This window comes from Lemur catta, chromosome 16 (assembly GCF_020740605.2).
Source record: "Lemur catta isolate mLemCat1 chromosome 16, mLemCat1.pri, whole genome shotgun sequence".
Lineage (NCBI taxonomy): Eukaryota > Metazoa > Chordata > Mammalia > Primates > Lemuridae > Lemur > Lemur catta.
The window spans coordinates 6,404,200-6,416,953 of NC_059143.1; the positions used below are offsets into that span (position 1 = coordinate 6,404,200).

At 35.0% G+C, this 12,754-nt stretch overlaps 1 protein-coding gene across 11 annotated transcripts in view; it reads left to right on the plus strand.

The window, feature by feature from the left end:
- PPP4R1 (protein phosphatase 4 regulatory subunit 1) overlaps positions 1 to 12,754 on the plus strand; it is a 68,362-nt gene that overhangs the window by 23,068 nt on the left and 32,540 nt on the right. For 6 of the 11 annotated variants that reach the window (XM_045527232.1, XM_045527241.1, XM_045527235.1 and 3 more), the window contains exons 4-9: positions 682 to 788; positions 5,398 to 5,454; positions 7,565 to 7,707; positions 8,537 to 8,683; positions 11,558 to 11,665; positions 11,808 to 11,873. In XM_045527232.1, the coding sequence (XP_045383188.1) occupies positions 682 to 788; positions 5,398 to 5,454; positions 7,565 to 7,707; positions 8,537 to 8,683; positions 11,558 to 11,665; positions 11,808 to 11,873 (628 nt within the window). The remainder of the gene's footprint in view (positions 1 to 681; positions 789 to 5,397; positions 5,455 to 7,564; positions 7,708 to 8,536; positions 8,684 to 11,557; positions 11,666 to 11,807; positions 11,874 to 12,754) is intronic. The other 5 variants (XM_045527236.1, XM_045527242.1, XM_045527239.1 and 2 more) reach the window with 1 other exon arrangement.

Here is a 12,754-nt window from a genome sequence, read left to right on the forward strand (position 1 = left end):
GTGAATATAATATGTATATCTGTAAAATATATATGTATAATGAGGAATATGTTTTTCCATTATGATATTAATCATTGAAGGCTGTTTGAATTTTCACAGACGTTAGCAATTTGCCAAATCAGTTAAATAAAGATAAGAAAAAATATGTTGGTAAATATCTAATCTCATTAAAATCAGTACTGGCATTTGCCACTTAAGAAATTACAGGCTTTTTTTTTTTTTTTTTTTTTTTGAGACAGAGCCTTACTCTGTTGCCCGGGCTAGAATGCAGTGGCATCAGCCTAGCTCACAGCAACCTCAGACTCCCGGGCTCAAGCGATCCTACTGCCTCAGCCTCCCGAGTAGCTGGGATTACAGGCATGCGCCACCATGCCCGGCTAATTTTTCTATATATATTTTTAGTTCTCCATATAATTTGTTTCTATTTTTAGTAGAGACGGGGTCTCGCTCTTGCTCAGGCTGATCTCGAATTCTTGAGCTCAAACGATATGCCCGCCTCGGCCTTCCAGAGTGCTAGGATTACAGGCGTGAACCGCTGCACTCGGCCTACAGGCTTAATATGTGTTTTATTAATGTAATAAGGGAAAAGTTTTTTAAAAACTATATGGATTCTGTCTTTTAAAATTCTAGATATTAATATTGATTTCATTGAACAATATATAATTTTATTTTTCTCTATAGACAAATGGTGGCCCGGAGTTTGCTGGATACATTGAGGGAAGTCTGCGATGATGAAAGGGATTGTATTGCTGTTTTGGAAAGAATTAGCAGATTGGCTGAAGATTCAGGTATATGTTTATGCAGAGAAAGTGAATTTACCCTATTTCTAGGAAGGTTTTTAAATCAAATATGTGTTTCTAAAAACTAATGAAAAAGTTAATGTGATATGAGATTTCTTTATAAGATTTCCTAAGTAACACTCAAACTCATCACTAACAACAAAATAAAATTTGTTACTAAGACCTGAACATTGTATAGTAGGCTCATTTGGTTTAATTTTGAAAATTTTTCATTAAAACAAATTTAAGAACATTGTTTTACATCATGTATACTAATATTTTAGGGTTAATAAAAAATTTAAAGAATAATTTAGAATAAATTAGAAGAGCTGGCGGGGGCTATAAATGTAATATGCATTCTCTCTATGTGCTTTCTGACTTGCAATAAAAGTCAGTCATCCATTTGTAAAAGTAAACCTAGTTTATTTCCAGAGTGAAGATAAAAAGGTCTGCTTAAGAAAGAGGTAAACTTATGTGAGGCCTAGAAAATGGTGATATTAAAGTTTTCATGAATATATCTTTTCTTGTGGTAAACTATATATAACAAAACTTACCATTTTAAGCTATAATACTAAGTTTTAAGCATATTTTTATACTTGATTTTAGAAAAAATCCAAAAATACATTTAAAAAAACTTTTTTCTTAAATCCATTTATTAAAATATATTTTCAATCTCTGATAAACTTTTTAGCATGTTAGGAAGTCTCATCTAATTTTTAGATGAGCTTCCTCTTTTGGTAAACAATTTTATGGGAATAAGTTAACTATTTACACAAACCTTAAATATTTTAAATTTTCTTACAGGATGAACAGAACATCTGTAAGCTTAACTGTCTTTCTTATGTATTCTTGTTGTAGAATGGTTTTAGGAGGTTCTCATGAAATATAATTTTTACTTATTTTTTTATTTGATATAAGTTAAATAATCATTTAACTGAAATTTGTGGCACTGTAATAGCCTATTGTGGTTGTACCTTTCTTAGTAGAGACAGATACTCTTTAAGGAAAATTTGTATTTTTTTTTTAACCTGTTTACCAACTCTGGTGTTGTTTCTTATATATGTATGTGTACATACATGTTTTAAATATGTTCTCAAGTTTGTAAGTTCGTGATAAATGTCTTTGATATTTATACTTCGCATTCATTCAGTATACATAAAACAGTACATAATCTATGCCAAGTTCTAGATTTAATGCTAGAGCAGTTATTAAGATAAGTAAGAATTTCTGTCATCGAATTAACAGTTTAGTGACTCAAACCAACATATAAACAATCAATAACAGGGAAAAATTAAGCTGGTTTCAGAAAGTTAGTGACGTTTGAGTTGGATTTGGTAGGTGCAGAGAGGGGAAAGGGCATACTCAGGAAAGGAAAAGACAGGTTTGGAGGCCAGAGGAATTCAAGGGTGTGGCCCATTTGGTCAAGAATGGGGCCAGCCTGACAACTACACTAACTTGCTGAGTCTGCAGCTTAGAAAAACGAGGCTGTTAAATAAAGTAGGTGAGGGCTAGATTGTAAAGGTTTATAATATGCCATGCTAAAGAGTTTACCTTTCTTGTGAATTAGAACAATAATGCAGCAGTATGAACTGACTTGATGAAAAAGATAGGTGACAGGAAGACTAACTGGGAGACTCTACTAATTGTTAATAAGAATGAGTTGTTTGAGAGAAATTGAACTGCTACGAGGGATTCCAGAGCTAACCTCCGGATAGAGTGAGGGAGAGAGGAATTGACCCTGACGTTTCTAACTTGGTAGGTAGGCTGGGCTGATTGTGACATGCAGGTGAGGTAAATCCTGGTGAATAATAGATAACTATGAAGGGAGTGAATAGATCCATCCTCCTAAACAGAGCAGCAGTTGAGAATCTTTAAATCTTTCTTATATCTTATCTTCATCAGCTTCTATCTTGATATTTTTATTCCCCTAAATTCATCTGCCTTTATTTTATATAGTAAATACTTGTTTAGATTTAATACTAAATTTGCCAGTTTTTTTTCCTCATCAGTGCATCCTGTATCCTACTCTTTCTTGGTTCAGTTTCCTCTGAGAGGACATCTGTTGACAAGGGTATAGCAGTGTCATATCGTTTTTCCTTTGTCTGAAATGTTTTTATTTCACCATTACTCTTAATTGATCACATAGCAAAGTATAGAAATCTAGTTGATAGTTTCAATATTATTTCATTTCTTCTTGCTATTATTGTTCCTTCTTTTTTTTTCAAGGTAGGTTCTTGCTCTGTTGCCTGGGTGGGAGTGCAGTGGTGTCATCATAGCTCACTGCAACTCTTGGGCTCAAGTGGTCCTTGTGCCTTAGCCTCCCGAGGAGCTGGGACTACAAATGTGCACCACCACGCCTGGCTTGTTTTTCTTTCTTTAAAATTTTTTGCAGAGATGGGGTTTTGCTATGTTGCTCAGGATGGTCTCAAACTCCCAGGCTTAAGCTATCCTCCCACCTTGGCCTTCCAAAGTGCTATAATAGCATTACAGGTATGAGCCACTGTTCCCAGCTATTGTTACTATCGAGAAGTCTGCTAGTCTAATTTTGTCTTGTAGGTAATCTGGTTTCTCTTCCTGATTGGTTTTTAAATTTCTTTTCCTTGATGTTGTGGGGTTTCACTGTGATGTATTTAGGTACAATTTTTTTTTTTGTTTATTCTACTCAGGATTTGCCCTGCTTCTTGAATTTGAGGATTCTTATCTTTCCATTAGATATGGGAAATTTCATCCTTTAATATTTTGAATATTGCTTCTCCTTTATCTTAAAATCCTTTTTTTAAAAGTTGTTTTGAGTAGACATATTTTACGTGGTTGAGAATACAGAACTCTAATTAGAAAAAAGTATATTGTATTTTTCTATGGCTTTTAACTGTTCTTATTTTTCAGTTTTTTATCCCCTAACTGCATTTTGCTAATTTCTGTCAGCAAAGTATTTGCTACTGAAGTCTAACCTTTCATCTGACTGTTCAATTTTTCATTGCCATTAACTCCATTTTTCATTTTCAGGAGTGTCAGGTGCTTTGTTTTCAGATCTTGTTTTTCTTTCCCTATTATCATATTCTTTTTCATTTGCTTTTCATTTTTTTATATCTTTAAAATAGAATGTTTAAAATGATTGAAACCTCCAAAAGATGATTTATAACAGCTAATCCTTCCATTGGATCTTAATCTTTTTGCTACTGAAGGATCATTTTCTTGTCTTTTTTTATAGATTTGGATTGTGAGTTCATCTTTAGTGGGTCTTCATGGGAATTTGGTGTTTGATTCATCCTTCAGTGTGGGACATTCCCACAATGTTTTTATCTACCAGTCTCAGGGTTGTTAGTGACTAGGAGTAATTTTATGTTGATTCCATATGTGTATATGAGATGTGTATGTATGTGTTTTTATTGCATGTAAAGGGAGAGATAGTTCTCAAACTATGCCTGGATGTGTAAATTTGGAACTCAAACCAGTTACAAATTTATCCCCAAACTTAGAAATAATATATTTGAAGCAATTTTTAAAAAACTCTTTTCATATTGAGTATAATGCATTGCAAAAAACACATGAACTATGAATGTACAGCTCCGTAAAGTTTCACAAAGTTAAGGCTCGAGTAATTAGTATTCAGATCAAGAAATAGATTAGCATCCCAGAAACCATCTCAGTGCACCTCCTAGTTTCTGTCCCATTCCTCTTCCCCATAGGTAAGCCCATTTTGACCACTAAAAGTGCAGATTAGTTTGCCTGTCTGAACTTTATGTGGAATCATACTGAATGTACTCTTTTATGCTGGCTTCTTTATGTTTCTGAAGTTCATCCATGTTGTTGAATGTAACTGTATTGATTGATTGATTTTACCCATAGTCTGTTACATGAATCTAGTGCAACTTATTTATCTATTGTTCTGTTAGTGGATACTTGGACTGCTTCTAGCTTTAGGCTGTTAATGCTGATGTGAGCCAAGGAGTCACGTAGAGCACAGGTGCACACATTGCTGTGGGTATATACTTAGAAGTGGAGCCACTAGGTCATAGGGTGTACATGGATTTATCTTTAATAGATATGCCGTAGAGTTTTTCAGAGTGGTGTAGCAATTGTGGTCCCTTCAGCAGTGTATCAGAGTTTCTGTTGTTTCAAATATTCACCAGCACTTGCTTATTTTAAATTTTGCCAAAGGGGAGTGGATGGGTGTGTAGTGGTGTCTCTCTCTGGTTCCCCTCCGAGACAGTCTCACTCTGTTGCCCGGGCTAGAGTGCTGTGGCATCAGCCTAGCTCACAGCAACCTCAAACTCCTGGTCTCAAGCGATCTTCCTGCCTCAGCCTCACGATTAGCTGTGACTACAGGCATATGCCACCATGCCCGGCTTATTTTTTCTATATATGTTTTTAGTTGTCCAGCTAATTTCTTTCTATTTTTAGTAGAGATGGGGTCTCGCTCTTGCTCAGGCTGGTCTGGAACTCCTGAGGTCAAGCAATCCTCCCGCCTCAGCCTCCCAGAGTGCTAGGATTACAGGCGTGAGCCAAGTTGAGTACCTAGTTATATGCTTATTAGCTGTTTTGGTATCTTTTTTGAAATGTGTGTTCAAGTCTCTTCCCCTTTTTGAAAATTGGCAGTCTTTTTTTTTTTTTACAGATTTGCAGGAATTCTTTATTCTGGATATGAACCCGATGTCGTTTATGGGTATGAAAGGTATCTTTTCCACTCTGTGGCTTGTCTTTTCACTTTGATAATGGTGCGTCTTTAAAGAAGAGACGCTCTTTTCTTTTATGGGTAGTGCTATTTGTGTCTTCTGAGGAATTTTTCCCTACCTTGAAGTCATAAATATTTTTTCCTATATTCTCTAATTTTAGAAGCTTTATTGTTTTTGCCTTTGATATTTAGATCTATATTCCACCTGGAATGTATTCATGTATATGATACAAAGTAGGTGACAAGTTTCTTTTTCTTTCTTTTTTTTTTCTTTCTTTCTTTTTTTTGAGATAAGGTCTCGCTCTGTCACCCAGGCTAGAGTGCAATGGCATAATCATAGCTCACTGCAGCCTCCAACTCCTGGGCTCATGCAATTCTCCTGCTTCAGCCTCCCGAGTAGCTGGAACTACAGGTGTATGCCACCATTCCCAGCTAATTTTTCTATTTTTTGTAGAGACAGGGTCTCGCTGTTGACCAGGCTGGTCTTGAACTGCTGGCCTCAAGTGATCCTCCTATCTCAGCCTCCCAAAGTGCTAGGAACACCCAGCCTCTTTTTTTTTTTTAATGTGAGTAGTCAGTTGACACAGCACCATTTATTGAAAAGACCATCTTTCCCTGTTCACCTTTTCATATATCAGTTATCTACATGTGTGTGGGTCTTTTTCTGAAGTCCATTTTTGTTCCATTGGACTATTTGCCTAAGCAGGGTTTTGAAGAAAGAAAAGTTGCTAATTGCATTCTTAACTGTAACTGTCCTTTTGCTTCAAAAATATCTGTAAGTGATTAGGTTAGTGTTAAATTAGCAAATTCAGGAGGAAAAGTAGAGGCCTGTATGTCTACTTTTTAAGAAATTAGGTTTTCTTTAAAACAGAAGCACTCTATTTTGTTCAAATCTAACTTCCCATGGCACAACAATATCACAGAAATTCCAAATATTGGTTTGTTGATAAGATTCTGAACTTTGTAAAATGTTAATATGTTTTATACTGATAGCTATATTAATTTCTCTTTGTTGAAATCTGAAATTCCAATGGACACATTCATGCATAGCTACCCTAAGGTGACTTTAATAATATAATCATTAATAGGTATAAAAGTTCTAGTAACGTCTGATGTAATAACTTCTTACAGATAATTCATTGTGCCTGTGTGTCAGTCACTTGGGTGACTTCCATGAATTGCTCATTTATATCCTTTTTCTTATATTCATGTTCCTTCTATATTTTACTTCTAATACTTTGTTAAGCATACCTCTTCTCTTAGACTCTTTTGCCTTTTAACTGAGTATGATCTCTTATCAATAATGAAGTTTTTATAAAGTGAAATTAGCTTGTCTTTTAGTTGTTTTTTTGGATTTTGTTTTCCCACCTAAAGATTGAACATTCCTTTTAATGTTATTTTTTAGTGCTTTTGATCTTTTTTTTTTAAAAATAAAAGTTTAGAACTTTATTTCACCTGGAATTTACGTATCGTGTGCAGTAGGAATCTTTTTTCCCCCATGTAACTAGCTGATTTTCCTACCCTACTTATGGGACAGTTCATCCTTTTGAAACCCAGAGATTTGAAATGCCATATTTCTAACATTTAAATTTTCCATATACACTTGGGTCTTTTAAAGTATTTTTTTAAATCTGTCTCCCTTGATACTCATTTATCCTCTTTTAATCTTTGTCAAGTCTAATTATAAATCATTCATTCATTGACTGAATTAAGATTAGGAGCCAGTTCTGATGACTTGTCCTAGGGGGTTCTTAAATAGTGGAGTTTACAGATCATATGATATCATAATATTGATGAAAATATCAGATATTTAACCCCTAGCACTGTGTGGCATAATGTAGGTGGTGAATAAATTCATTTATTATAAGATATACTTACATACTCAATGCATACTATAAACAACAGAAGCTTGGGTTGGGGGTAAGGTCCTACTTTCACTCATGGGATTGACTGGTGTATGGTTGTGAAAAGGATTACACAGAGAATGTTTTTGTAAGTCTTCTTTATGCTGAGGATGAAAGTCCAAAGCCTGTCTAGATAGTGTGAAGCCTAGAAAAAGATTTTGTTACTATGGGAGAATATGTTTGCTCACATTGCTGTTATTTCATAGAACCAACTGTGAGAGCGGAGCTGATGGAACAGGTGCCTCATATTGCATTGTTTTGTCAAGAAAACCGGCCTTCAATACCATATGCTTTTTCCAAATACTTGCTACCTATTGTGGTTAGATATCTTGCAGATCAGAATAATCAGGTAAGAGTACCATTTACGTGTTCTTAAGGGAAGTTGATGTAGCATAATGTAGTTAGCCTAAGTGATCTCATTAGAATGTTTTTTCCTCTTTCACTTCATTATTCTGTTTTTCAGAAATGACCATCTGTCTTAGACAAGATGTGTTGAGAATCTGACAAATCTACTAGGTCTCCTTAATGCCATTATAGGCGGTGCCTAGTAACTGCACTCTCACTCATACCCTCCCACGTGTCCCTCGAAATATTTGTTACTTTGTGAGACATCTTTTACAAGGATGGCTTTTGTGTTCTTCTTCATCTATTATAACACAACCTACCAAGTTCTGTCTTTGTAATAATTGAAAAACCCAGGCCAGGTGCGGTGGCTCACGCCTGTAATTCTAGCACTCTGGGAGGCCGAGGCGGGAGAATTGTTTGAGCTCAGGAGTTCGAGACCAGCCTGAGCAAGAGCGAGACTCCCGTCTCTACTAAAAATAGAAAGAAATTATATGGATAGCTAAAAATATATATAGAAAAAATTAGGCGGACATGGTGGCGCATGCCTGTAGTCCTGGCTACTCGGGAGGCTGAGACAGGAGGATTGCTTGAACCCAGGAGTTTGAGGTTGCTGTGAGCTAGGCTGATGCCACGGCACTCCAGCCAGGGCGACAGAGTGAGACTCTGTCTCAAAAAAAAAAAAAACAAAAACAAAAAAACCCCACAAATATTTGTTTGCCAAGTTTTGCCAGTTTTGGATCCCTTTGAGATGAGAAGTCTCAAGTTTGTAAAAATCAAGTGATAGAGTTTTGTTATATTACATATTTACTTTGTTTATATTGTTTTTTTCCTAGGTGAGGAAAACAAGTCAGGCAGCTTTGCTGGCTCTGCTGGAGCAGGAACTAATTGAGCGATTTGATGTAGAGACCAAAGTGTGCCCTGTCCTCATAGAGCTGACTGCCCCAGATAGCAATGATGATGTGAAAACAGAAGCTGTAGCTGTAAGTAGAATGCCAGTTTTTCATTTAGGCAAAACTTGCATGATAGGAGGTGCTCATTAAATGTTAAGCGGGTTTATCTCATTTAACACACGTATTAAAGTAGCCACAGATCTTTAAGTTTGAAATGTAATCAGGGCTAGAAAAGGACATGAAGGCTTAAGGGAAAAGTGTACTTTCACACAATAAAAAAATAATAAGTAACTATTAATTCATTTTTATGTCAAAATGGAAAAATAAAATGGTTATTACCAGTGCAGTTAGGGGGAAAAAAAAAAAACCTGTGTTGAATGAAAAAATATTTGAACCCCTTCAGTTGCTGTTTAGCACTTTTCTTGGCACTACAAGCACAAGGAAATAAAAAAATATTACTTGGCTCCTGCATTTGACAGTATGGTCTTTGGAAGGAGGATAGTCAGGCAAGTAATTTTGTTATGAGACATGATGTCAATAATGATTATTGGAAGACTGTATAGATTAAGTCATTATGTACATAATAAAATCACATATAATAGTGAGTTTCTGGGCTTTTTGACATGGTTAGCTAATATTCTGATTATTTGGGAGCAATCATAATTAGGGCATGAATTAGAATGGAGTAATATATATGTTATGATTCACATCTGTGGTTCCTGGGTTCAGATAATAAGAATTCTGATAATAAATTAGAAAAGTGATAAATTCATCTGAAAATTTATTCAAATCTGTTTGGATAGTGAGTTCATTCACTATTTAAACCTAAAGTAGTAGTTACATCTTTGTTGATACAAAAAAATTACACCAAAATTGTATAGTACTTCCAGATCATCATTAGTGGGATGAATTAGATGATGTCTCTAGTCTCTTTTCCTTGAAAAATTTCTTGAATCCATTATCTTATTTTTAGATGCTTAGTTACTAGTTAATAAATTTAGATACTTTTTTCAGTAATATTTTTATTGAAGTGAAACTCATATAAAATTAATCATTTTAAAGTGTATAAGTCAGTGACATTTAGTATAATCACAGTGTTATGTAACCACCACCTCTGCCTAGTTCCAAAACATTTTTCTTTTTTATTTCAGGAATTCCTCAATAAAGGAAATCAGTTTTTGCCTTGGCATAATTGTTAGTTTATATTGAGCAGAGTTTAACTTACTCTATTAGAATTTTTGATGGGATTTAAAATTGGTAAAACATTATAATAAGACTATATCCAGCACTAGTAGTAATCTCATGATTCTTACAATTCATTTATGTTTATTTTTGTCATGTTTTATATTCCCTGGCTCCCAATTTTTCCTCTATCTTGGGAATAATTCATCTAGTAAATTTAGTTATGCTATATCAGTGATATGGTATAACTTTGGATCTTTAACTGGGGCTTGGAGATAGCTTGGAAATTCAAAAAATGGGCTGGGTGCCGTGGCCCATCCCTGTAATCCTAGCACTCGGGGAGGCCAAGGTGGGAGGATCGCTTGACATCAAGGATTCAAGACAAGTCTGAGCAAAAGCAAGACCCCATCTCTACTAAAAATAGAAAAAATTAGCCAGGTGTGGTGATGGTGTGCCTATAGTCCCAGCTACTCGGGAAGCTGAGGCAGGGGGATTGTTTGAGCCGAGGAGTTTGAGGTTGTGGTGAGCTGTGATGATGCCTCTGCACTCTAGCCCAGGTGAGAGGCTATCTCAAAAAAAAAAAAACAAAACCAAAAACCAGCTTTGGGATATAAGGAGGATAGGTAGGCATTATCTTCAGTTCTGATGATGCTGGGATTTTGTTGGGGAGATTGTATTGGGTCCGTCGATCAATTTGGAGAGAATTGCCAGCCTAACAATCCATGAATGAGGTAGATCTCTCCATTTATTTAATTCTTTGATTTATATCATAAATATTTTATAGTTTTCAGCAGAAAGATCTTGTATGTATTTTGTTAGATTTCATGGTTTTTAAAAAACAATATTGAGAATAATACTGTTTTTAAATGTTTCCAGTTGTTTGTTGCTACTTTGTAGAAATACAATAGATTTTTGTATTCTGATACATATCCTACAACCTTCCCAAACTCGCTTCTTTGTTCTTGTGACTTCTTTGTAGATTTCCTTGTGATTTTCTATGTAGACAACCATGTCATATATGAATAGTTTTCTTTCTGTTCAATCTGTATGCCTTTTACTTCTTTTTCTTGTCATATTTGCAGTCTAGCAGTGGATATAATTGATAGATGATAACAGGCTATCAGATTTCTTTCTGTGTTAACTATGGGGGGAATGTATTTAAATAGTAGAGGGGCTAGTTTTCAAATAAAGTTAATCCTCATTTAGCCTGGTACTATGTTAACTGAAACATATCTATATTGGAACTGTCCTTCCTTTCCCTGGAACCGAAGCTTTGCAAAACCAAGACATGGTTCCAATATGCATGAGCTTCAGTTAACACTGCTTTGTAAGATGAGGATTGCCTCTGTGTAGTCTTTTTTTAGCAATACAGTTTTGCTAAATCCAGATCCTTCTGAGGGATAATCTTTCCCTTTGAACAGTCACTGTTTATATTTTTTTTACTGAGAAAAGTGTAGGGTTTTTTTTGTTTTAAAGTTACCAGGCAAAAAAATAAATAACTAAAGTTACCAGGCAAAATGATTAATAAGATAGAAACTGGACAACAATGAAATTTTAGGATTTTCTGTGCATTTATTTAGTATTTATTGGGTGATTTTATTGATAGCAGTTAATATCTAATTTTCTGTTTCCTACTTGGATAAACAAGATGAAATTAACAATCGACTATGAATGTTTTCTGTGATGTATACAATATAGTGCCATATCACATTTTATATTTGCTTAAATTATATACCGAAAAAGCCTTAAACATATTTCCAGTGTGTTTTGTTCTCATTTTAGATAATGTGCAAAATGGCTCCCATGGTTGGGAAGGATATTACAGAGCGTCTTATCCTGCCTAGGTTTTGTGAGATGTGCTGTGATTGCAGAATGTTTCATGTTCGAAAGGTATTTTTTGCAGTCAGTTTTTTTTCTATTTAAAAACACATAGTTCTAATGGTTAATGTATTGATATGTGAAATTTAAAAGGTTGTTTTTAAAAAACTGTATATGTAATGTTTTGAAATATCAATGATGCTTTTGTTGTCAGGTCTGTGCTGCCAATTTTGGAGATATTTGCAGTGTAGTTGGCCAGCAAGCTACTGAGGAAATGTTGGTAAGTAGCACAGATATAAAGGAGTAAGTAATGTAGTACATAAAGTTTGAAATGCAGACATTTACCCCAAAATTTTATTAACACAATCCCATGAATATAAACCAGAAAGAAAATAATAACTTTGAATTTAGAGGTTTAAATTTCTGTAAACTAGGCACTTGAATTGTGTTTTGATAAAGACAGTTTATTAAAAAATATACATATATGTCAGAACTGCTGATCTTTTTTTACCTCTTACATTTTTATGAAGCAAATCAATTGTTTATGCAATTGAATTTTTAATTTCATCACAACCTTCATATATTTTGGTGGCATATTAAATCCATAGCAGGTTAGTTTTAAATAGTATATGAAATGTATATGGTTGATATACAAGTTAACATACTGAAAAAGTTTCTGAAACTGTTATGCAAAATAATTAAGTTCAGGTACAAGCTCTTGGACAACCTTTAAACTATTTGTTGGGAGTGTTTTTGCTTTTGCATAGTCAATTTGGTTATGAATTAGAGGTGATTTATTAAAAAGTGCTGAGTAGCAATACTAAATAGGTCTTCTGCTTATTAAGAAAATCCAATGTTTAAAACTCTATGAAAGCAGAAAATGCGCCAGGCATGGTGGCTTATGCCTGTAATTCTAGCACTCTGGGAGCCTGAGGCAGGAGGACCACTCGAGGTTAGGAGTTTGAGACCAGCCTGAGCAAGAGCGAGACGCCCGTCTCTACCAAAAATAGAAAAAATTAGCCAGGTGAGGTGGTGTGCACCTGTGGCCCAGCTACTTGGGTGGCTGAGGCAGGAGGATTGCTTTGGCCCAGGATTTGGAGGTTGCAGTGAGGTATAATGATGCCACTGCACTCTACCTAGGGGGACAGAGTCTATCTCAAA